This window comes from Haliotis cracherodii, unplaced genomic scaffold, assembly GCF_022045235.1.
Source record: "Haliotis cracherodii isolate W230 unplaced genomic scaffold, xgHalCrac1.p SCAF_47, whole genome shotgun sequence".
NCBI classification, from domain to species: domain Eukaryota; kingdom Metazoa; phylum Mollusca; class Gastropoda; order Lepetellida; family Haliotidae; genus Haliotis; species Haliotis cracherodii.
The window spans coordinates 233480-260363 of NW_027266305.1; the positions used below are offsets into that span (position 1 = coordinate 233480).

At 44.9% G+C, this 26884-nt stretch overlaps 1 protein-coding gene across 1 annotated transcript in view; it reads left to right on the plus strand.

Annotated features, from left to right (window-relative positions):
* LOC139441879 (la-related protein 1B-like) overlaps nt 1-26884 on the plus strand; it is a 55813-nt gene that overhangs the window by 16706 nt on the left and 12223 nt on the right. The window contains exons 2-15 of the mRNA XM_071222626.1: nt 9675-9736; nt 10532-10573; nt 11592-11784; nt 12228-12389; nt 15199-15348; nt 15916-16042; nt 16556-16700; nt 17768-17933; nt 18545-18732; nt 19444-19559; nt 19965-20172; nt 21047-21182; nt 21928-22109; nt 22479-22603. Coding sequence (XP_071078727.1) covers nt 9675-9736; nt 10532-10573; nt 11592-11784; nt 12228-12389; nt 15199-15348; nt 15916-16042; nt 16556-16700; nt 17768-17933; nt 18545-18732; nt 19444-19559; nt 19965-20172; nt 21047-21182; nt 21928-22109; nt 22479-22603 — 2002 coding nt within the window. The remainder of the gene's footprint in view (nt 1-9674; nt 9737-10531; nt 10574-11591; nt 11785-12227; nt 12390-15198; nt 15349-15915; nt 16043-16555; nt 16701-17767; nt 17934-18544; nt 18733-19443; nt 19560-19964; nt 20173-21046; nt 21183-21927; nt 22110-22478; nt 22604-26884) is intronic.

Sequence of the window (26884 nt, forward strand, 5' to 3'; positions counted from 1 at the left end):
AGGCACAGGTGGCCCACTCGTCTAAGGCACCGTGATTCGCTGTGCAGAGTTGCGTCCCTTGGGCACGCCAGAAACCTATGATTGTGTGTTCAAATCCTGTTTTGCCCCAATTATGTTTCTAGGTTTGTCAGCACCATACCCGTGCTCGTGGGTTTCACCGAAGTGGTAAAAGTCTGAGACCTGCATCACTTCGGGCTTTCCTCCCACATTAATCTGACACGCCGCGATATAACTGTAGTACTGTTAAAAGCGGCGTTAAACCCAACTCAATCCACTCACTCACTCACTCACTCATCATTGCTCAATTGGCTGTCAAATCTGTGCTGAGGTAATTCATAGATTGCTGTAGACTGTAACTAGTCTAGACAAGTATTGAGTCGATACAAAGTTTTGTGAAAAACTTCACATAAAATTGTGTCATTCATCTGCTTTTGAACGTCAGTTAGGTATCATGTTACCAGACGCTGTTGTCCAATGGAAAAACTGTATATTGTGGTAACTTCACACCTAAAACTTATATTAAAAAGCCAAAGGTTTGTCTCCTAGCTTTTATTTGAGACTTCCATTTGTGAGAGGAATGGCTCTGTACCAGCAAAGTTACAGTCATGCAGAACACTTCCTCCTGGGGAATGGCTCTCCACCAATCATAGTTACAGTCAGGCAGAACACTTCCTCCTGGGGAATGGCTCTCCACCAATCATAGTTACAGTCAGGCAGAACACTTCCTCCTGGGGAATGGCTCTCCACCAAGCATAGTTACGGTCCTGCAGAACACTTCCTCCTGGGGAATGGCTCTCCACCAATCATAGTTACAATCATGCAGAACACTTCCTCCTGGGGAATGGCTCTCCACCAAGCATAGTTACAGTCATGCAGAACACTTCCTCCTGGGGAATGGCTCTCCACCAATCATAGTTACAGTCCTGCAGAACACTTCCTCCTGGGGAATGGCTCTCCACCAAGCATAGTTACGGTCCTGCAGAACACTTCCTCCTGGGGAATGGCTCTCCACCAAGCATAGTTACAGTCATGCAGAACACTTCCTCCTGGGGAATGGCTCTCCACCAAGCATAGTTACAGTCATGCAGAACACTTCCTCCTGGGGAATGGCTCTCCACCAATCATAGTTACAGTCATGCAGAACACCTCCTCCTGGGGAATGGCTCTCCACCAAGCATAGTTACAGTCATGCAGAACACTTCCTCCTGGGGAATGGCTCTCCACCAAGCATAGTTACGGTCCTGCAGAACACTTCCTCCTGGGGAATGGCTCTCCACCAAGCATAGTTACAGTCATGCAGAACACTTCCTCCTGGGGAATAGCTCTCCACCAAGCATAGTTACGGTCCTGCAGAACACTTCCTCCTGGGGAATGGCTCTCCACCAATCATAGTTACAGTCATGCAGAACACTTCCTCCTGGGGAATGGCTCTCCACCAAGCATAGTTACAGTCATGCAGAACACTTCCTCCTGGGGAATGGCTCTCCACCAAGCATAGTTAGTCATGCAGAACACTTCCTCCTGGGGAATGGCTCTCCACCAAGCATAGTTACAGTCATGCAGAACACTTCCTCCTGGGGAATGGCTCTCCACCAATCATAGTTACAGTCATGCAGAACACCTCCTCCTGGGGAATGGCTCTCCACCAAGCATAGTTACAGTCATGCAGAACACTTCCTCCTGGGGAATGGCTCTCCACCAATCATAGTTACGGTCCTGCAGAACACTTCCTCCTGGGGAATGGCTCTCCACCAAGCATAGTTACAGTCATGCAGAACACTTCCTCCTGGGGAATAGCTCTCCACCAAGCATAGTTACGGTCCTGCAGAACACTTCCTCCTGGGGAATGGCTCTCCACCAATCATAGTTACGGTCCTGCAGAACACTTCCTCCTGGGGAATGGCTCTCCACCAAGCATAGTTACAGTCATGCAGAACACTTCCTCCTGGGGAATGGCTCTCCACCAAGCATAGTTACGGTCCTGCAGAACACTTCCTCCTGGGGAATGGCTCTCCACCAAGCATAGTTACAGTCATGCAGAACACTTCCTCCTGGGGAATGGCTCTCCACCAAGCATAGTTACGGTCCTGCAGAACACTTCCTCCTGGGGAATGGCTCTCCACCAATCATAGTTACAGTCCTGCAGAACACTTCCTCCTGGGGAATGGCTCTCCACCAAGCATAGTTAGTCATGCAGAACACTTCCTCCTGGGGAATGGCTCTCCACCAATCATAGTTACGGTCCTGCAGAACACTTCCCCCTAGGAACAGAGACAGCATTAGAAATTGGCACTAGTCTTGTAGTCCTCGCCAAACTGCCCGTTAGTTAAAGTATCATAAGGACTAGTAGAAATTTGCCCTTTAAGGGTTTTGCTTTGTTAGCAATATGAGGACTAGTGGACTTCAAGTGTTTGTTTCTGCTAAAACATCATTGATGCTGCTGAGGCTATTAGCCTCCTCTTTGTATACATGATGCATGCAGGATAGGTAGTTGAATTGTGGGTTAATGGTTCACTGATGTGTGTTCTCCCATTGAGTCAGCAGAGCGAGGTGACACAGGTGGGGGCTGTTTGTGTTGGACTGCTGACTGGACTGACCTACTTCTTCCAGAAGGTACCCCATCTGTCGTCATGTTTCTTTTCTGGACCATGGCTCCTGATGAATCTGATGGGTATTGATCTGTGCATGGGAGAAGATAGGTTATGTTCAATACTCAGTCACGTGACGATTGTATGTCAAGGGTCACATGATCTGGCTAAAATTTCCCATGATAACTTTAGTAATATTTGTTTTTGGGTGATATCTTCACCATATTTGATGTTTGTTTGATGTACTAGCTATATTATGGCGATCCGTAAATAGTCTGGACCAGACAATCCAGTGATAGACATCATGCGCATCGATCTATCGGGATACGATGACATGCATCAACCATCCAACAAGCATGGGTTTGTTGAAGATCAGTTTAAACCCAAAATCTTCACAGGTGATGTTTGATGTAGATTGAATGAAGTTCACAAAGTAGGCACAATTTATGGATAACAACTTCTTTATTTACTGTAAAGACAGTGTTTCGGTATGGATCCATGTACCGTTGTCTAGGAAGCAAGTTTCTTCTTGGACATTCTTTGGTATGAAGGTTGCAGTGTTCAGCATTAGTCATCAGTCAAGGGGACCTTGCCATGACACTTATGTTAAAAATAAAAGATTTAGTGGTCCCTAGAATAGGTTCAGATACCAAGGCAGCCAACCTTAGTGATTGATGTTAATTTAAATAGTGAAGATGCGCACATGGCCCAGGTTCAGTAGTCTATAGGTCAGTGTCATTAAGGTCAAAGGTCACTCACAGGTCAGACATTGTTCATGTTGAACAGCGACAATTATTGATGGATTTCAGTGTTCAAGGTAAAGCATCCTTGAGTTTCTTTGATGTAATATTTCAGATAAAGCTTACTGAAAATCTTTTTGTTTATTTCAAGGACCATTTGCAGCGATAGAAACTAACAGTTTTAGTGCATTAGTCCTTATAATGATAACATGTAGCAAAACCCTTAAAAATGGCAAATTTCTTCTAGTCCTTATGATACCTTAACTATTGGGCAGTTTGGCAAGGACTATAGGATAAGTGTCAATTTCTAACGCTAGCTTGACTTTCATTCCTTAATTTTATATTTGTGGATAGATTGTGTGAATCAGCCATTATCATTGGGTCCAAAACAGCTGTCAAAGGTAGCGGAAGGTTTTTATGGCTAGTGACTTCATTTTGTGACCTTATACACTCGTCCATGACCTTAGTCAAGTAACATATACACTCGTCCAAGACCCAAGTCAAGTAACATATACACTCGTCCAAGACCCAAGTCAAGTAACATATACACTCGTCCAAGACCCTAGTCAAGTAACATATACACTCATCCAAGACCAAAGTCAAGTAACATATACACTCATCCAAGACCCTAGTCAATTAACATATACACTCATCCAAGACCCTAGTCAAGTAACATATACACTCATCCAAGACCCTAGTCAAGTAACATATACACTCATCCAAGACCAAAGTCAAGTAACATATACACTCGTCCAAGACCCTGGTCAATTAACATATACACTCATCCAAGACCCTAGTCAAGTAACATATACACTCATCCAAGACCCTAGTCAAGTAACATATACACTCATCCAAGACCCTAGTCAAGTAACATATACACTCATCCAAGACCCAAGTCAAGTAACATATACACTCGTCCAAGACCCTAGTCAATTAACATATACACTCATCCAAGACCCTAGTCAAGTAACATATACACTCATCCAAGACCCTAGTCAAGTAACGTATACACTCGTCCAAGACCCTAGTCAAGTAACGTATACACTCTCCAAGACCCAAGTCAAGTAACATATACGCTCGTCCAAGACCCTAGTCAAGTAACATATACACTCATCCAAGACCCTAGTCAAGTAACATATACACTCGCTCAAGACCCAAGTCAAGTAACATATACACTCATCCAAGACCCTAGTCAAGTAACGTATACACTCGTCCAAGACCCAAGTCAAGTAACATATACGCTCGTCCAAGACCCTAGTCAAGTAACGTATACACTCTCCAAGACCCTAGTCAAGTAACATATACACTCATCCAAGACCCTAGTCAAGTAACATATACACTCATCCAAGACCCTAGTCAAGTAACATATACACTCATCCAAGACCCAAGTCAAGTAACATATACACTCGTCCAAGACCCTAGTCAATTAACATATACACTCATCCAAGACCCTAGTCAAGTAACATATACACTCATCCAAGACCCTAGTCAAGTAACGTATACACTCATCCAAGACCAAAGTCAAGTAACATATACGCTCGTCCAAGACCCTAGTCAAGTAACGTATACACTCGTCCAAGACCCTAGTCAAGTAACGTATACACTCGTCCAAGACCCAAGTCAAGTAACATATACGCTCGTCCAAGACCCTAGTCAAGTAACGTATACACTCTCCAAGACCCAAGTCAAGTAACATATACGCTCGTCCAAGACCCTAGTCAAGTAACATATACACTCATCCAAGACCCTAGTCAAGTAACATATACACTCGCCCAAGACCCTAGTCAAGTAACATATACACTCGTCCAAGACCCTAGTCAAGTAACGTATACACTCGTCCAAGACCCAAGTCAAATAACATATACGCTCGTCCAAGACCCTAGTCAAGTAACATATACACTCATCCAAGACCCTAGTCAAGTAACGTATACACTCGTCCAAGACCCAAGTCAAGTAACATATACGCTCGTCCAAGACCCTAGTCAAGTAACGTATACACTCTCCAAGACCCAAGTCAAGTAACATATACGCTCGTCCAAGACCCAAGTCAAGTAACATATACACTCATCCAAGACCCTAGTCAAGTAACATTTCTTCAGTTTAGGTTATGCTTGTCATGCTAGCATATGCTTAGAATAAAATCTTCTGAAAATAAGGCCAAAATTGTTTTTGGGCTCGTATAGTTTTGGCACAGGCGCACTGGCAGAAACTAACAGTTTTAGTCCACTAGTCCATATAATGATAACATATAACAAAACCCTTAAAAAATGGCAAATTTCTACTAGTCCTTATGATACCTAACAATTCGGCAGTTTGGCAAGGACTACGGGACTAGTGCCAATTTCTACTGCTGCAGGCGTGGCCTGATTATAGTACAGTGGACTACAGTTATAACATGCTCAAAGGAACCACTAATTTTAGTTCCGTAGTTTGTTATAAACATATATACTGCATATGAGACAGCAAATGGCAGGGACCCAAAAAGCAGTTCGTTATATCTGCCAATTCCTTATAAGCATGTTTGTTATAAACATAGTTTACTGGACATGCAATTATTATTTCGGGACAGAATGCGTTGATGACAGGGAGCGTTGGTCATGCTATCATGGCCCAGATTACTTACAGGCAGCGAAGGTTAGGTACGAATCTAATGTTGATGACAGGCATAAAATAACATTCAGTCACTCCCGACAGACCTGATTCAAATCCACTGATTGGTGGCAGGATGCAGGAATGTGGCAGCCGGTCGGTTGAACCTCATTCATTCACCAACCACTCTAGGTCTGGTGTCAGGATGCAGGAATGTGGCAGACGGTTGGTTGAACCTCATTCATTCACCAACCACTCTAGGTCTGGTGTCAGGATGCAGGAATGTGGCAGACGGTTGGTTGAACCTCATTCATTCACCAACCACACTAGGTCTGGTGTCAGGATGCAGGAATGTGGCAGACAGTTGGTTGAACCTCATTCATTCACCAACCACTCTAGGTCTGGTGTCAAGATGCAGGAATGTGGCAGACGGTTGGTTGAACCTCATTCATTCACCAACCACTCTAGGTCTGGTGTCAGGATGCAGGAATGTGGCAGACGGTTGGTTGAACCTCATTCATTCACCAACCACTCTAGGTCTGGTGGCAGGAGGACTGTGCATGCGTGCGTCATAACTCGCAATAAATCTGCCATTGTCGGTTTCTTCACTTCTGAAACATTTACTTTCAAAATGTGTCAAATATTTGGATAAGCCAGTCCCAGAATAAAGTATGTGTTTCTGTGCATTTAATGTTTAGGAAGATTTCTGAATCTGAATATGAGTGGCACAAATTATGCAATATCTGCAACTATTAATCCTGTTCAGCAACGCAGAGTATTCCCTGCTGTGCATCATAAACATGGCAGCTGTATTGACAATTAAACAAAAGTTGCAATCAGTCCAGGCAGCTGCTGAAGCCTATCAACTGAAGTTAACACATTTTCCCATGCACACATAGACTAGAACAAGTAGAACTGGATAAAATGGAGGTATTGATCTACACCAACCACCAGTAACCATGGCAAACGTAGGTGTGATTTACATGGTTGTACTTCTTACAAGTAATATATATTTTGGTTCATATCTATAATTTTTTTATTATTATTATCATTGTTGACTGCAGCATAAAACATCAGTCAAAAGCAATTAACATGATTAATACAAATGTTCTGTTGGACTAGAGTCAGAGTTTTGTTTCGATGGAAATAATTCCTGGTATGTATAAGTATAGCTAATATGAATAATTTGAAGTAGAAATACTGGCAATTATTGTAGGTCTTTAAGCATGGTGGTAGCCTATCTTACAGACCCCAGGACATACTTGTTAAAACATTGGCCCTCATTCTAATCACTCCTCATCCCCATCTGAACTGGCCCAGCCTATTCTCCACCCACTCTCACCTGAAATTAGGGGTTATTCATACTGTAGGATTCCCTTGTAGAGTTATGTTTGTTTAGCCCTTTTCCACTATATTTCGAGGACTTAACTGTCTACCATGGTAGGTAAATCCAATTTTCTGTTACCATGGTGACAGTGAACTTGATCACATGGTCACTGGCCTACTACATGTGACTAGATCTTTGAAAATTGTTCTAGCCATAGGCATGCAAGTCAGAATTAATTTCTTTTTATGATGGTTTAACTGCTTTTGTTGTAAAAGACTAATTTCACGACTTGAAATACTTCTTGTAATTTGAAGGTATATTACAATCGATTCAAAAGAAATTACTTAACACCTGCTTGAATTTATTAGCCCACTCTTCAGCCATCAAGCAATACAAAGAGAAAAGTAGGACACTGTTGTGTATATGTTTTCAGTGCTGTCATAAAATCTGTTCTGCCCCATCTGTTCTAAGGTTAACTACTATTGATGTATTTACCATTGATTGTGGGTAATGACTGTAAAAGATAGCAGTCCACTGCCCTGAGGCCTTGCTGCATTAATGTTGGGAGAGAACAAGGGAGTTGTGGTTGCTGTAAGGGTAGCCTTGTTTCAGGTCATTGTGGACACATTGTGCTCATGGTTTACAATTTGTTGGCATCGTCCTACGGTTCTTTAATGATGCTGTGAGACCCGTAAAGATCCGGTGTAGAATAGGTCTTCAGCAAACCATGCTTGCAGTAAAAGGCAACTATGCTTGTCATAAGAGGCGATTAATAGGATCCGGTGGTCTGGCTCACAGATTTGGTTGATGCATACCATCAAACCCAATTGCGAAGGTTGATGCATATGATGTAAATCACTAGATTGTCTGGTCCAGGCTTGATTATTTACAGACCGCTGTGATATAGCTGGAATTATTGCTGAGTACTGCGTTAAACAAGCAAACAAACTTAATGATTCTTGTCAAGTCATGAATTATCGATAGTAGGTCACTGAGGCAGCATGGATTCAAGTTTAAGAACATTTTCATGGCCAGAGGGATCTAATTTTTGTGTTCACTCGGAGATGAATCCACAACCGATTGAAACTGAGATTTTGACAAAGTATCTCAGCGTGATAAGGGCTATGTTTAGTAGGAATGTTGAGCATGTGATGGTTGATCTCAAAAGAGCTTTCTTAAAAATGGAGCCAGTGCTTGCTGTTTACTGACGTGTGTAGTTTACTATAATTGCAATTACTTGCTCTTTTTTCACGAGAGTTGTGCCAAATGTTAATGTCGTTTGTATCAGAGGTGTGATTTTCTGCTTGTATTCATTAGATAAATATAGTTGTGTGTGTTCATACTGAGTGGTGGGGGTTACTTTGACCTGACCTGGTGACATGCTTGTTAGTTTTCTTATAGAGATTGTGAATTTCGTAACTTTGTCAAATAACCAACCAACCTAAGAATTTAAATGTAATATGAAGAACAATATTAACAGATATGTTTGTACACAATTTATCATGGACCATGAATGACTGTAGATCATGGACCAGAAAAAATATTCTGTAGAAAGGGGTCAGCCTATGTAAAAGTTACTTTCATGAAATTATTTTATTCAGTAAAAAAAATACATTGTATTGCTTCAAGTAAGCAAACAGGAGATAACAAACTTAGTCAATGAAAATGTAACCTAGTGGTTGCAGCGTTCTTTTGTCACGCCGAAGACCCGGGTTCGATCCCCACATGGATAAAATGTGTAAAGGCCATTTCTGGTGATTTTCTTGGGGTACAAACTGTTATATTACAGTGTAGATCTTGATTATCTATCAAATCGTCCTGACTGGGGGCTGCCATTTTGTTTGAGAGATCTGAATGATCAATAGATTGGACATAGAAAGGACAACTTGTAACAGCCATGGTGGCACTACAATTGAGCCTGGGAATTCCAGTCTGGTTTGGCAAGGGTGGAAACTGGACTTTTATAGTCAGTTTACTCCCTTGCCTTGGGAGGATGTGAGGAGAGTGTTACAGTGTGTGACCTGGCTGTTTGTCTCTGTGTGCTCCACTGGTTTGTGTGGCTCTGACTTGATAATGGCCCACTTTTGATCTAGATGGAATTGAGCTGACTGGTGTGTGAATAGTCTGAAATATCTGTCGTGAATAATAGACCTGTTATCTGGTTACACATATATCCTATATCAAGCATGTATACAATTTGTCATGACCTTGTTTTGTTTAGTCAGCAATCTAAATATCAAATTGCATATAAAAAACATGATCAGATCAGCACTGCATGGATGTGATTGTGGCTGTTTGCAGGTGATTTGACATTTTATGTCACTGGGACAGATGGTGTGACATTGTTCGTGTAGCTGTTGACATGGTTGATCAGTATGAAATATTGTCAAAATATTGATTATTGTTATAATCTTCTATTTTTGTTTGCAGAAAACAGTTCAGCAGAAACTAAAGGGTCCCTAAAGTCCGCCCCTGTCAAAACGGAAACCAAGGTTTGTGAAGTAATGACATCGTGCCGCACTAATGATTTGGGCGATGTTGCCATTTATTTAATAGTATAGGTCATGCTTGCCGTAATAGGCGACTTTGCTTGCCGTAAAAGGCGACTGTGCTTGCTGTAAAAGGCGACTGTGCTTGCCGTAAAAGGTGACTGTGCTTGCCGTAAAAGGCGAGTGTGCTTGCCATAAAAGGCGAGTGTGCTTGCCGTAAAAGGCGAGTGTGCTTGCCGTAAAAGGCGACTATACTTGGTTGATGCATGTCATCGTATCCCAATGGCTGGGTCGATGCTCATGATGTCTATCACCGGATTGTCTGGTCCAGACTCCATTATTTACAGACCGCTGTCATATAGCTGGAATATTGCTGAGTGCGGCGTTCAACAACAAACAAACAAATAAATACTGGTATAGGTTGTAGTTGACAAGGATATAGTACTGGTCCTTTGTAGTCACAGTTGCATGGTGTCCATCATTGCAAATAGCTAGGCAGTGGAGCAGAGCTAGGAGTTTGTTAATTTGGTTCAGTACTTGATCGGCCATTGTGTTGGTCATTTAATAAAGAAATACTGCTGGTATACATGGTTTGTCACATATCAATAAATAAAGCTGCCTATTGATAGCCTATCTGCCGACAAACTAGTTTTACTATTAACATATATATTTTCAAAGAGCAATATTTTTGTGTCTTGCAGTATATGTTGAAATGTAAACAACAATTATGAAAAACTGTTAATTGATGAAGTGTATGGTGACATGCTGTGTGCCAAAGTAATCAAGGGTTTTTTCCAGGATCCCACTCTAGGTGACGACAACTGGCCGGCACTCTCTGAGGTGAGTTGCTGTCATGTCCCCGTCAAGATTGGGGGTAGAATAGATCTTCAGCAACCCATGCTTGCCGTTAGAGGCGACTAACGGGATCGGGTGGTCATGCTCATTGAGTTGGTTGATGCAGGTCATTTTATCACAAGTAAATGGGTCAATGACTGGATTGTCTGGTCCAGACTTGATAATTGCAGACCGCCGTCATATAGCTGGAATATTGCTGACAGCGGGATCAGACAGAAAACACTCAGTAGGGGAGGGTGTATGACAATGGCTGCCGAGTGTGGTCAGTGGGCTTGACCACCTGGGTGGACCGTCTGCCAGCTGTGACCTGTCTCTGTACCCCGATGGCACAGATGTCTGATCCACCTGAGGTGTGGGGTCAGTACAGGCTGCTGCACTGGGTTCATATTGCTGTCAGCCGCACTCATGTTGTTGCTTCAGCTGTGTACTTGGAATGTGGAGATCCGGGGTAGAACAGGTCTTCAGCAACCCATGCTTGCCCTAAAAGGTGACTATGCTTGTCGTAAGAGGAGACTAACAGGATCGAGTGGTCAGGCTCGCTGATTTGGTTGATGCATGTCATCGTAATCCAACTGCATACATCGATGCTCACGATGTCATTCACTGGATTGTCTGGTCCAGACTTGATTATAAACAAACAGCTGTCATATAGCTGGAATATTGCTGAGTGCTGCGTTAAACAACAAACAAACAAACTTAGAATGTCACAGTTAACCAGTGTATTTTCATCTGAACATGTGATACTATGTACTATTTATTCATTTAAATTTAGGGAAGACATATGATTTTGGGTAAAAACACATTCTAGTGTTATTGGCTCGTCACGCCGAAGACCCGGGTTCGATTCCCCACATGGGTACAATGTCTGAAGCCCATTCTGATGTCTCCCCAGCCATGATATTGCTGGAATATTGCTAAAAGCGGTGTAAAACCACACTCACTCAATCACTCGCTTGGTACAAGCTTGTAATTCATGTTCTGACATCATGTGTTCCTCTCACAGCAAACCCAGAATTCAAAGAAGCCTTCCAAACCATCTGGTCCCACTGCCCCTCCCACACCTCCAGCCTCCCAGAACCACAACAGTCAATCCCAGAGTGACTCAGGGGGAGACGACTCTGCCAAAGAAAATAAGGAGAACTCCATAGCTTCTGACGAATCTCAGCGGACGCCGAAAGGCAAGAAAGCAATCAAAGGTATGTTGGTTTGATGTCATGGAAAATCCTCATATAGAGCACAGGAGAGTCTCAGCATGTGACTTAACCATAGCAGTGTTAGAAATTGGCACTGGTCCTGTAGTCCGTGCCAAACTGCCCAATAGTTAAGGTATCATAAGGACTAGTAGAAATTTGCCCTTTTTAGCTTCAGTTGTTTAGAATCTGTGTAGTGTAGGACAGAAATTATTCACCTTTTACCAAAGTCTGGCCTTATGCATTAAATCTTTTAAATACGTTTAAAGTATTATCTGTTTATTAAATGAAAAGGTTATGAAATTAAGTTTAAGTGTAAAAAAAATTTAAGTTTTAAAATAGGACATGTATACTCACAACTTTCTAAAGCAGACTTTCATTCTTCTTTTGCAACATGTTAAGATAGGGTTTTCGAATGTAGAAATGAGTTTTGTTATCTAAATCTGTAGGTTCCAAACAAAAGTGGGTTCCCCTCGAGATTGACCCACCCAAGTCCAGCCGGCGGTCAGGCAGAAGTCGGAGTCAGGGGAGACGACCCAACTCCCCAGCATCCCGGCGAGACCCCCGGAGACCTTCAGACAGACTCGGCAAGTTGGACAAGCGAGCTGATGGTGAGCTAGGCAGGAGACTACTTTATTTGTTGTCGACAGGCTGGCAATGTCTTTACTGAAGGTGAAACTTGCTAGCCTGATAAATGAGGATATAAGTCTGATACTTGTCAACGAGGCCGATGCACTTGCCTAGAAAAGTTTCACTTGGTATTGTAGGTTTCAGAGTTTATAATATAAGGAGTAACAGTCTGCGACTTAGGCCACTACTCCGAAGCCAGTGTCTTGTCAAATTCTGTTTGGTTCGGTATGATCAGCTCATAAATTCCATGTGATGACACTGAAATGTACTGAAAATTAAGCTTAGAGCCAAGTTCAGCTGGTGGAAGTTTTTGAGTAATATTTGCTGGAAAGATGTCTAGGAGAGTATTAACAGTGTTAGTAAGAAGTACAGGGGGGGAACGGTTGCTACAGGTACTTGTTTCTAGTCCCTTGTTTTCACTGTACTCCTGTCCCTACTTTCTGAAGGTGAACATTATGAATGCTTTATAGGCAATGCTTGTGCACAGCTTATCATTGATTTGACACCGCAAACAACAAAACAAAACATACGTCACAATTGGCAATATAAATGTGGATCTCGGTAATGAGGTAGTTTTCCTTATGCCAGTCAGAGCGGCCCTGGTGTTTGCCGTCATGTTAGCCATGGGCCCTGGTGTTTGCTGTCATGTTAGCCATGGCCCTGGTGTTTGCCGTCATGTTAGCCATGGGCCTTGGTGTTTGCCGTCATGTTAGCCATGGGCCCTGGTGTTTGCCGTCATGTTAGCCATGGCCCTGGTGTTTGCCGTCATGTTAGCCATGGGCCCTGGTGTTTGCTGTCATGTTAGCCATGGCCCTGGTGTTTGCCGTCATGTTAGCCATGGGCCCTGGTGTTTGCCGTCATGTTAGCCATGGCCCTGGTGTTTGCTGTCATGTTAGCCATGGCCCTGGTGTTTGCCGTCATGTTAGCCATGGGCCCTGGTGTTTGCCGTCATGTTAGCCATGGCCCTGGTGTTTGCCGTCATGTTAGCCATGGGCCCTGGTGTTTGCCGTCATGTTAGCCATGGCCCTGGTGTTTGCTGTCATGTTAGCCATGGCCCTGGTGTTTGCTGTCATGTTAGCCATGGCCCTGGTGTTTGCCGTCATGTTAGCCATGGGCCCTGGTGTTTGCCGTCATGTTAGCCATGGGCCCTGGTGTTTGCCGTCATGTTAGCCATGGCCCTGGTGTTTGCTGTCATGTTAGCCATGGGCCCTGGTGTTTGCCGTCATGTTAGCCATGGGCCCTGGTGTTTGCCGTCATGTTAGCCATGGCCCTGGTGTTTGCTGTCATGTTAGCCATGGCCCTGGTGTTTGCTGTCATGTTAGCCATGGCCCTGGTGTTTGCCGTCATGTTAGCCATGGGCCCTGGTGTTTGCTGTCATGTTAGCCATGGCCCTGGTGTTTGCCGTCATGTTAGCCATGGGCCCTGGTGTTTGCCGTCATGTTAGCCATGGCCCTGGTGTTTGCTGTCATGTTAGCCATGGCCCTGGTGTTTGCCGTCATGTTAGCCATGGCCCTGGTGTTTGCCGTCATGTTAGCCATGGGCCCTGGTGTTTGCCGTCATGTTAGCCATGGCCCTGGTGTTTGCTGTCATGTTAGCCATGGCCCTGGTGTTTGCTGTCATGTTAGCCATGGGCCCTGGTGTTTGCCGTCATGTTAGCCATGGGCCCTGGTGTTTGCCGTCATGTTAGCCATGGGCCCTGGTGTTTGCCGTCATGTTAGCCATGGCCCTGGTGTTTGCTGTCATGTTAGCCATTGGCCCTGGTGTTTGCCGTCATGTTAGCCATGGCCCTGGTGTTTGCCGTCATGTTAGCCATGGGCCCTGGTGTTTGCCGTCATGTTAGCCATGGGCCTGGTGTTTGCCGTCATGTTAGCCATGGGCCCTGGTGTTTGCCGTCATGTTAGCCATGGCCCTGGTGTTTGCCGTCATGTTAGCCATGGCCCTGGTGTTTGCCGTCATGTTAGCCATGGGCCCTGGTGTTTGCCGTCATGTTAGCCATGGGCCCTGGTGTTTGCCGTCATGTTAGCCATGGCCCTGGTGTTTGCTGTCATGTTAGCCATGGGCCCTGGTGTTTGCCGTCATGTTAGCCATGGGCCCTGGTGTTTGCCGTCATGTTAGCCATGGGCCCTGGTGTTTGCTGTCATGTTAGCCATGGGCCCTGGTGTTTGCCGTCATGTTAGCCATGGGCCCTGGTGTTTGCCGTCATGTTAGCCATGGCCCTGGTGTTTGCCGTCATGTTAGCCATGGCCCTGGTGTTTGCCGTCATGTTAGCCATGGCCCTGGTGTTTGCTGTCATGTTAGCCATGGCCCTGGTGTTTGCTGTCATGTTAGCCATGGGCCCTGGTGTTTGCCGTCATGTTAGCCATGGGCCCTGGTGTTTGCTGTCATGTTAGCCATGGCCCTGGTGTTTGCCGTCATGTTAGCCATGGGCCCTGGTGTTTGCCGTCATGTTAGCCATGGGCCTGGTGTTTGCCGTCATGTTAGCCATGGCCCTGGTGTTTGCCGTCATGTTAGCCATGGGCCCTGGTGTTTGCCGTCATGTTAGCCATGGCCCTGGTGTTTGCTGTCATGTTAGCCATGGCCCTGGTGTTTGCCGTCATGTTAGCCATGGGCCCCCACTTATCAAGCTAGCGTGAACACTGTAGTCTTGTGAATTCCAATATAAGAAAGCCAAAGGCTACAAGTGATTAGATGTTGTCCTGTTTGTCTTTGGGGAGGTTGTCGCTAATACAGCAGCATGAATGACAGCTTCTGTCACTGATTCCATTTTGACTTGTTCTGTTTCCTCTGCAGAGTCCAAGAACTGGCGGGAAGACATCACCAACGCTGCAGCAGAGGGACGAGTCCCCTTCACAAGTTACTCTCGTGGAGGACGGAGGGGGCGTGGCCGAGGAGGCGCTGGGGGCAGAGGACGCGGGCGTGGTAGAGGCTCATCTAGCGATGGTGATTCTTTTTGGATTTAGTAATGTCTTGTCTATTTTTGATAGCGGGTGTGTGATTACATTTTCCTGTTTTATCAAATCCGTATTTGATGTTTTTGTGTCGTCTGGAGGAACATGTGTCATAATACAACTGGGGACTATTGCTTGTGAGTCAACCACCTGTTCACCTTTCCCAGGATTATTTATGGGCTTCCAGCATGTATGCTTTCTGGATTCATCAAAGGAATATTGCTATAGTTATTCTGTCATGGCATTGCAGATTAACTATTGTCATAGGAAAAATTTAGGTATTCTGTATCTTTTTTCAAATAGTGTATGGACCTATATTCTGTATTTGTATTTGCAATTCTCAAGGTGAAATATACAGACACATCAAAGTTAAAATATGCTGAGCCCTCTCAAGCTAAGGAAGACTCCTTCCCTCTCGAATACAATAGAATGTGTATTGACTATATACATGGAATATGTTTTTAGCAAAGGGAGATAACTCGGTTGTCTTACAAATTGCAGACCACTAGAAACATCACTTTTCAACTGTAAACTTGCAACGTGTGTGTTTCTGTTGCAGATCCTGATTTCCAGTACGATGATTCATATTTTGCGGACGGAAACTTCACTCCCTATGCTGGGACGGTGTACTTTGGTGCCCCCATGGTGGATGATGCTGTGCTGAAAGACTATGTGAAGAAACAGATGTAAGGGAGAATCACTGGTTGTTTATGTATTGTGAGACCCTGCTGGTTTGGGATGATTATAGCGAGGGTTACAATCTGGCCTTGTGAGTTAGTTTCTTCATCAGGAATTCAGTTGTCAGAGCCATACACATTTGAAATAGTTAAATATGTTAATATACTATGGGAATTGTGAACCCTTAATACATAACTGATATCAAACTGTTCATGCGAGTTGTAACCCCAAAGCCGCATAATCTATAATCTGAAACGTTTTTCCAGGAACATGTCTAGATTACTAAGATTTCAGTGTCCTCTTTTAATCATCATAATTTTTTACTTATCCTGCATTACTCCTTACTCCTTAATGCACCTTAAGCGTAGTAATGCAGGATAAGTATACAAATGTAAAAAATATTTAGATTTTACTAAGCTCGCAACGTATTTGCACAATAAGAGTGGACATGTGATTATAATGAAGTGTTTTGTTTGCTGAGTTGTGTCCCTGTGTAAGTATTGACCCCTTGCCTCTTGCAGTGAGTACTACTTTAGTGAGGAAAACCTGCAGCGGGACTTCTTCCTGCGGCGCCGGATGGACAAGGGCGGCTGGATCCCCATCAGCCTGATTGCCAGCTTCCACAGGGTGCAGAACCTCACACAGGACGTCAACCTCATCATCCAGGTACACAGCCACTCCAGCAGCAGCAGCAGCAGCAGCCTCCTTGTGGCAATTGGGCAGAATAAACCCTGCACCTTCTGGTTGTCCACTGTCAAAACCCAGTTCTACCCTTTGCCATTTCAAGCCTTCTTTTCTTGCTCGATCAAGACACCTGTGTAGAACACAAGATGTGTCTCTTGCGATCGCCAATCAGATGGCTGTTCTTATTTTGAATGCAGCTAAAAATAGAACTGCATCTCAATCACTGCGATATGCGATGTGTTCTGTCGTTTGAGTTAAAAAGAACAATCCTTGAGCGAGTTGATTAAAACTTTGAACCACTTCCGAAATTTTTTGTCTTAGCTTAATTATTTTTGTAGTAATTTCTGCTCAAATTCAACGGGGTGATGGCTGTGCCCATAGCAGCGACCACATGTTTGGAGAACGGATGTTGATTTTGTAAAACTGTCTATGAACTCTGGGTGCGATAATCCACTCATATTTTAGCTCTGAAAAGGCTTGAAATGGCAAGGGAGGAAACTAGACTTTGATATAGGCTAGTGGACACACCTGCCTTGGGAAGATGAAATCAATGGTCCCATGTTAGTTTCAATAGCTGACTTAATGAGGATTGAGTGGACAGTATGGCCTGATTGCGCAGCGCAGGGTGCCATGATAAGCAGTAACATTGCTGACTATGGTTTTAGACCAGTGAATATCCGGGGTAGAAAAGGTCTACTGCAACCCATGCTTGCCGTAAAAGGCGACTATGCTCGTCATAAGAGGTGACTAATGGGATCAGGTGGTCAGACTCGCTGAGTTGGTTGATGCATGTCATCGTATCCAAATTTAATGGATCGATGCTCATGATGTCAATCACTGGATTGTCTGGTCCAGACTCAATTATTTACAGACCACTGTCATATGGCCGGAGTGTGGCATTAAACAACAAAGACGAAAAAGTCTGGTTTGAAGTCCCATTCACTCACATTGTTATCATTTAGTATGAAAATGTAGGTGCAACAAAACTTTGGCTTTGTCCAAATATTAACAGAATTTTGACCTATCTATGTGAATTTTCTTTTCCCCAGTCATTGAAAGACAGTGAAACAGTGGAACTTTCGGAAGACTTACTCAGGATACGAGGCTTGAACGACCCTGAGAAATGGCCGATTGAAGGGCCAGCTCTAGTCACGACTTCCAACCTACATGCTGATGTGCCAGAGTTCGTCCCCGGGCAACCCTTCAAACTACCTGGTCTGTTCTTACAGCTGATTGTCTGCTTCAAATTCTGTCGCTACTCCGACTAACAGACCTACAGGTTTCAACTTCCTGTAGGATTACATCTCGCAGAGAATTAAACAAGTCTTTTCTTGTTTCTCTGTGTTATCTTTTGATTCAGAGTAAAAAAGCTAAACAAACATTGAAAAAAAAAAAAAGAAATCTGGAGAAACATATTCTTCTAGTAGCAGATTCAATAGATACGTCTGTCTGAACATATCTCTCATTAGAATATGCATGTCATTAACCTGGGGATATCCAACCTTGTTCATTTCTGAAGACAGCAACCCATGCTTGCCATAAAAGGCAATTATGCCTGACGGGATCGGGTGGTCGGGCTTGCTGACTTGGTTGATGCATGTCATTGTATTCCAGTTGAGTGGATCGATGTCACAATGTCAATCACTGGATTTTCCAGTCAAGACTCGATTATTTACAGACCGCCATCATGTAGCTGGAATATTGCAGAGTGTGGCGTTAAACAAACATTACTGAAGATAAAGGGTTGTGATTTCACTCAAATATGGGAATGTTCTTTTAATGCATTGGTAAAGAATTCATCTTGATATGGAAAATGACTGTTTCAGATACCGTCACCTACCCTCCTTCAAGCTCCCATGATGAGGAGGAGGAGTCTCTGGACGACCTGATGAAGGATTGGAAGGACAGTCTGAAGTCAGCGTCGGCCTCACACCTGTCTTCCTCTGCCCCCGAGCTGCAGGGGGAGTGGCGAGAAGTTCGGCGGAGGGAACGCAGAGAGAAACAGAAACTAAAGGTAGGATCCACCCATGCCTGTGATGTATATCACTCTCTTGCTTGAAGGGGCTGTCGGGTAGCCTAGAGGTTAAAGCGTTCGCTCGTCACGCTGAAGACCCGTGTTCAATTCCCCACCTGGGTACAATGTGTGAAGCCCATTTCTGGTGTCCCCCACTGTGATATTGCTGAAATATTGCTAAAAGCGGCACAAAACCATACTCACTCACTCACTCACTCACAAGCTCACTCACTCACTCACTCACTCACTCACTCACTCACTCACTCACTCACTCACTCACTCACTCACTCACTCACTCACTCACTCACTCACTCACTCTTGCTTGAAAGTGTAAACCTTGTGGTTCATTGTTTATGCTGTCAACCACTAGTTTGGCCCAAGGCCCTGTTCCATGAAGTGATCGTAGTGTTACAACTTTTGTAACACTGTCAAAGTATGGGCGTTACAATTGTGTTGGCCGTATGTTGTGGAACGAGACCCAGATGGGCATATTTACAGGCCACCAGGATCTAGGACTTCTTTCATTTAGTCCCTAATCACAGTCTCACTTGTCCTACTGATATGATATTGCTGGCATTCTGGCCCACATTTTTCTTGCTCAGGGTTTAGACATTGCTAAATGTCACTCAGCTTACATCGCTCTCTCACTCACTCACTCACTCACTCACTCACTCACTCACTCACTCACTCACTGTCTGTATCGGGTTTCAGGAGGAACAGTCCCGGCTTGCAGAGGCAAAGGCGCCGGAACAGGAGGAACTAGACTTCATGTTTGACGAGGAGATGGAACAGCTGGAAGTGGGCAGGAAGAACAACTTCACTGACTGGTTGGTACTTCAGTCTTGCGCTCCCAAAGAATTGCATGGAAGTTTGTATTGTACTTCATCCCTGACACAAAAACAGGCAATTGTTTTTCGATGAAAAGGCAGCGGTAGATCACTTTCATACGAAGGTGTACCAGTCGTGGATGCTGATTTTGTGAAACATTCTCTGATTGGACTATCGATGTCTGCCATAGTCCAATCATATTTAGCACAGAAAAGTTGGCTTGATGTGACAAGGGTAGAAACAAGACTTGGATAAAAAGGCTAGTGGACGCTCTTGCCTCGGGAAGATGAGCTATTTTTTTAATAAAAAAGTTGGGGGATGAGTAAGAAGAGTTTCCAAACATGAAGCGTGTGAAGTTACAACTTTGATTTTCTTTGAATTTACGGAAGTATTGTTCTTTTCAGGTCTGACGACTCAGATGATGAATTGGCTGATAGTGATATCAACAAAATTCTTATCGTAACTCAGACTCCCCCAGCCTACCGGAAACATCCGGGGGGTGATCGGACGGGGGATCACATTCCTCGTGCCAAGATGTCTTCAGAACTGATTAAGGTGATCAATGACGGCTTGTATTACTACGAGCAGGATTTGTGGGAAGAGAGTGATCAGGTAGGTGTTGTTCAGCTGAGAAGTTACTGGTGTTTTGTTGATTGATTGATGAATGCAGACGAATACAGCATATTGATGATCTAACTTGGAAGGGACGCAACCCATCCCAACTGTCTCAACTCACTGTGGAGGTTGATCTGGGGTAGAATAGGTCTTCAGCAACCCATGCTTGCCTTTACAGGCAACTATGCTTGTTGTAAGAGGCGACAATGAGGATCGGGTGGTCAGGCTCGCCGACTTGGTTGATGCATGTCATCGTATCCCAACTGCGTAGATCGATGTTCATGTCAATCACTGGATTGTCTGGTCCAGACATGGTTATTTATAGACCATGTCATGTGACGCTGAGTGCGGCGTTAAACAAACTCAACTGACTGAGCATGCTTACATATGATGGTATGATGGGATCTGCACACTGTGGGTGCGAATACCTGATTCACACTGATTCTCAATACACTGGTAACTATGGATGGAAACGAGTATTTGCGTACTTAGCAATATGACTGAAATATTTAGGACCCCATGGGGACGTGGGTTACAATGGTCCTAAGGGCATCTTGCTTGTAAGAGGCGATTAAACTGCATCTTTTGACTGGGTTGATTTCGTGTCATCGTACCTGAAGACCTGGGATGTTGGGATCATTTTGTTAACCAAGTGTTTGTGTGGCCCAGACTGGTGGCTGTTCGCTCGCCACGCTGAAGACCCCGGTTCGATTCCCGACATGGGTCCAATGTGTGAAGCCCATTTCTGGTGTCCCCCCTCCAGGGTATTGCTGGAATAACAAAGCAAATAATGAACTTATGTTATTTGCATGTTTAAGAAATACATTGATAGTTTATCATGTTTTAACTGTGTACTGTTTCTTGTGCCCAGTTTGATGCCATTGATCTGCGAGACTTCAAGACGGTGAACCTGATCAGCAAGGAAGAGTTTGACAACCTGACACCAACGTCAACATTTCCGCTACAAGAGGTCCCTCCCCCACCCCCTCCGCCCGTCATGTCTACAGGTAGGCTGTGAGGGAACAACCTCATTCTCCCCACGTGATAAAACAACACAATGTCCCCAGCACCAGTACTTGTTGTCAAACCCAGTCATCCTCCCCCAGCAGAGTGTATTGTTGCTCATGCTGTCAATCACCAGGATAGACATTAACCAAGAAAGTCTGCTAGCCCGAATGGTGATATCATCTTGCAACATCCACAAAGATGTTTAATATAATACTTTCCCTCAGGATAACTTTAACATTAATGAAACTGGTCTGGACTGGCTGGCTGGCTGGCTGGCTGTGCTATTTTCTAATGCTGATCCACTTGTCCACGATTATGTGCATGTCATGGTATGTAGTTGGGATATTGCTATCTGCAATATGGCAGACTACTTTACAAAACACTAAGGCCCTGATCCTGACTACCTCCCTGTACCCTGGTTGGAATAGGTCCCCAGCGTTCTCTTGCTTGTTGTTAGAGACGACTAAGTTGGATCTGGTGGTCTAGCTGTGTTTCTTGGTTTTCTTTGATGACGTATCATGTGTCATTGACCTAGATGACGTGGCACATGTCATTGACCTTGATAATGTGGCACAGGTCATTTGACCTTGATGACATTGCTCCTAATGTCAGTGACTTTTTTTTGGCCCACATTCAGGGAGGAACAGGCTGCTGTGATACAGCAGTGATACAGAAGTGATATCGCCGACTGTGGCATGAAGCAAAAACCAACAACCATATAAACATTCACTTACTGTTTCCCAGAACCAAAGAAAGTGCCGTCCCCCCAGACCGTACAGCAGGATATGGCCCGGTCACTTCCAGCCTATGTCCCCGACACGCCGGGCAGACAGGCCCCTCGGACACCACACGCACGGAAAGATTCCAGCAAGGCTCCACGGTTCTACCCTGTGGTGAAAGATTCTTCAAGACCACCAGACCCACAGGTAAAACATTGAACCAGTGAAACATGCTGGGTGTTTATGGAAGGCAGACAGACACCCAGTTTGTCATATTGTTGTGAGAGGAGATTTCGTTTGGGATCTGGTCGAACTTCAGTTGCACTACGGAGTGAGATTACATAAGAAATAGAAAACCAGCTATAGCCTTGATTTAATGTGAAACATTTTCAACCGTTGGGTTCACCTTATTTAACATGGTGCTACATATTTCAAATTCCAAGCAGAATATGGAAACGATATTGTTAGTAATTTAGGCCATAAATATAATCCACTGACTTTCCATTGGGGTGTCGGGAAGTCATTGTGTGGCATGGTTTAGCATGTCACTAGTCATTGTGCTGTATGTTGGTTCAGACTCCAAGGAAGAAGAAGACGAGGCACAGCAGCAACCCGCCAGTGGAGGGCCACGTGGGGTGGGTGATGGACTCAAAGGAGCACAAGGCACGCTCCAGAAACAACTCCACTTCCATGAGTATGAGGTGAGTCCTTTACGGTGGTCACAACAAGCTCAGTCACTGTTTGACAGGGAAAGGTGAAGGTGAGGAGGGCCAAGTCCTGTTAGTCCCGAAAACTTGCGACCCATGAAGATCTGGGGTAGAATAGGTCTTCAGCAACCCATACTTGCCGTAACAGGCAACTATTCTTGTCGTAAGAGGCGACTAACGGAATCGGGTGGAAGGCTTGCTGACTTGGCTGATGCATGTCATCGTATCCCAAATGCGCAAATCGATGCTCATGATATCAGTCACTGGATTGTCTGAGTGCGGCGTTAAACAGCAAAGTTTAATGGGGATTCTTGAAGGTGAGGAGAGCGAAGTCCCGTTAGTCCCGAAAGCCGGCGCTCCTCACCTAGGAATGAATGGATATTATCTGTCCTCCATCCTAAAGTATCCAGTGTATGAGATCTTCGTTCTGTTTTGATAAATACCCTGGACCCATTTTCTGCCACATTTTTTGTATAGGAAGTGACATCAGCATTAGGGTATGTTGAAGGCGTGGTCACTGAAGCCAGACTTAAGATGGGGCTATAGTTGTGGCTGTGTCGGTCCCTGGTGTATCACTGTACATGGAGATGCAAGACTTAAGATGGCGCTATAGTTGTCTGGGTCGGTCCCTGGTGTATCACTGTACATGGAGATGCCAGACTTAAGATGGGGCTATAGTTGTGGCTGGGTCAGTCCCTGGTGTATTACTGTACATGGAGATGCAAGACTTAAGATGGGGCTATAGTTGTGGCTGGGTCAGTCCCTGGTGTATCACTGTACATGGAGATGCAAGACTTAAGATGGGGCTATAGTTGTGGCTGTGTCGGTCCCTGGTGTATCACTGTACATGGAGATGCAAGACTTAAGATGGGGCTATAGTTGTGGCTGGGTCAGTCCCTGGTGTGTATCACTGTACATGGAGATGCAAGACTTAAGATGGGGCTATAGTTGTGGCTGGGTCAGTCCCTGGTGTGTATCACTGTACATGGAGATGCAAGACTTAAGATGGGGCTATAGTTGTGTATGGGTCAGTCCCTGGTGTATCACTGTACATGGAGATGCAAGACTTAAGATGGGGCTATAGTTGTGGCTGGGTCAGTCCCTGGTGTATCACTGTACATGGAGATGCAAGACTTAAGATGGGGCTATAGTTGTGGCTGGGTCAGTCCCTGGTGTATCACTGTACATGGAGATGCAAGACTTAAGATGGGGCTATAGTTGTGTATGGGTCAGTCCCTGGTGTATCACTGTACATGGAGATGCAAGACTTAAGATGGCGCTATAGTTGTGTATGGGTCAGTCCCTGGTGTATCACTGTACATGGAGATGCAAGACTTAAGATGGGGCTATAGTTGTGGCTGGGTCAGTCCCTGGTGTATCACTGTACATGGAGATGCAAGACTTAAGATGGGGCTATAGTTGTGTATGGGTCAGTCCCTGGTGTATCACTGTACATGGAGATGCAAGACTTAAGATGGCGCTATAGTTGTCTGGGTCGGTCCCTGGTGTATCACTGTACATGGAGATGCAAGACTTAAGATGGGGCTATAGTTGTCTGGGTCGGTCCCTGGTGTATCACTGTACATGGAAATGCAAGACTTAAGATGGGGCTATAGTTGTGGCTGGGTCGGTCCCTGGTGTATCACTGTACATGGAGATGCAAGACTTAAGATGGGGCTATAGTTGTGGCTGGGTCAGTCCCTGGTGTATCACTGTACATGGAGATGCAAGACTTAAGATGGGGCTATAGTTGTGTATGGGTCAGTCCCTGGTGTATCACTGTACATGGAGATGCAAGACTTAAGATGGGGCTATAGTTGTGGCTGTGGCAGTCCCTGGTGTGTATCACTGTACATGGAGATGCAAGACTTAAGATGGGGCTATAGTTGTGTATGGGTCAGTCCCTGGTGTATCACTGTACATGGAGATGCAAGACTTAAAATGGGGCTATAGTTGTGGCTGGGTCAGTCCCTGGTGTATCACTGTACATGGAGATGCAAGACTTAAGATGGGGCTATAGTTGTGTATGGGTCAGTCCCTGGTGTATCACTGTACATGGAGATGCAAGACTTAAGATGGGGCTATAGTTGTGGCTGGGTCGGTCCCTGGTGTATTACTGTACATGGAGATGCAAGACTTAAGATGGGGCTATAGTTGTGGCTGGGTCGGTCCCTGGTGTGTATCACTGTACATGGAGATGCAAGACTTAAGATGGGGCTATAGTTGTGGCTGGGTCAGTCCCTGGTGTGTATCACTGTACATGGAGATGCAAGACTTAAGATGGGGCTATAGTTGTGGCTGGGTCAGTCCCTGGTGTATCACTGTACATGGAGATGCAAGACTTAAGATGGGGCTATAGTTGTGGCTGTGGCAGTCCCTGGTGTATCACTGTACATGGAGATGCAAGACTTAAAATGGGGCTATAGTTGTGGCTGGGTCAGTCCCTGGTGTATCACTGTACATGGAGATGCAAGACTTAAGATGGGGCTATAGTTGTGTATGGGTCAGTCCCTGGTGTATCACTGTACATGGAGATGCAAGACTTAAGATGGGGCTATAGTTGTGGCTGTGGCAGTCCCTGGTGTGTATCACTGTACATGGAGATGCAAGACTTAAGATGGGGCTATAGTTGTGTATGGGTCAGTCCCTGGTGTATCACTGGAGATGCAAGACTTAAGATGGGGCTATAGTTGTGGCTGGGTCGGTCCCTGGTGTATCACTGTACATGGAGATGCAAGACTTAAGATGGGGCTATAGTTGTGGCTGGGTCAGTCCCTGGTGTGTATCACTGTACATGGAGATGCAAGACTTAAGATGGGGCTATAGTTGTGGCTGGGTCAGTCCCTGGTGTGTATCAATGTACATGGAGATGCAAGACTTAAGATGGGGCTATAGTTGTGGCTGGGTCAGTCCCTGGTGTATTACTGTACATGGAGATGCAAGACTTAAGATGGCGCTATAGTTGTGGCTGTGTCAGTCCCTGGTGTATTACTGTACATGGAGATGCAAGACTTAAGATGGGGCTATAGTTGTGGCTGTGTCAGTCCCTGGTGTATTACTGTACATGGAGATGCAAGACTTAAGATGGGGCTATAGTTGTGTATGGGTCAGTCCCTGGTGTGTATCACTGTACATGGAGATGCAAGACTTAAGATGGGGCTATAGTTGTGGCTGGGTCAGTCCCTGGTGTGTATTACTGTACATGGAGATGCAAGACTTAAGATGGGGCTATAGTTGTGTATGGGTCAGTCCCTGGTGTATCACTGTACATGGAGATGCAAGACTTAAGATGGGGCTATAGTTGTGGCTGTGGCAGTCCCTGGTGTGTATCACTGTACATGGAGATGCAAGACTTAAGATGGGGCTATAGTTGTGGCTGTGTCGGTCCCTGGTGTGTATCACTGTACATGGAGATGCAAGACTTAAGATGGGGCTATAGTTGTGGCTGGGTCAGTCCCTGGTGTGTATCACTGTACATGGAGATGCAAGACTTAAGATGGGGCTATAGTTGTGGCTGTGTCGGTCCCTGGTGTGTATCACTGTACATGGAGATGCAAGACTTAAGATGGGGCTATAGTTGTGTATGGGTCAGTCCCTGGTGTATCACTGTACATGGAGATGCAAGACTTAAGATGGGGCTATAGTTGTGGCTGGGTCGGTCCCTGGTGTATCACTGTACATGGAGATGCAAGACTTAAGATGGGGCTATAGTTGTGGCTGGGTCAGTCCCTGGTGTGTATCACTGTACATGGAGATGCAAGACTTAAGATGGGGCTATAGTTGTGGCTGGGTCAGTCCCTGGTGTGTATCACTGTACATGGAGATGCAAGACTTAAGATGGGGCTATAGTTGTGGCTGTGTCGGTCCCTGGTGTGTATCAATGTACATGGAGATGCAAGACTTAAGATGGGGCTATAGTTGTGGCTGGGTCAGTCCCTGGTGTATCACTGTACATGGAGATGCAAGACTTAAGATGGGGCTATAGTTGTGGCTGGGTCGGTCCCTGGTGTATTACTGTACATGGAGATGCAAGACTTAAGATGGGGCTATAGTTGTGGCTGGGTCGGTCCCTGGTGTGTATCACTGTACATGGAGATGCAAGACTTAAGATGGGGCTATAGTTGTGTATGGGTCAGTCCCTGGTGTATCACTGTACATGGAGATGCAAGACTTAAGATGGGGCTATAGTTGTGGCTGTGTCGGTCCCTGGTGTGTATCACTGTACATGGAGATGCAAGACTTAAGATGGGGCTATAGTTGTGTATGGGTCAGTCC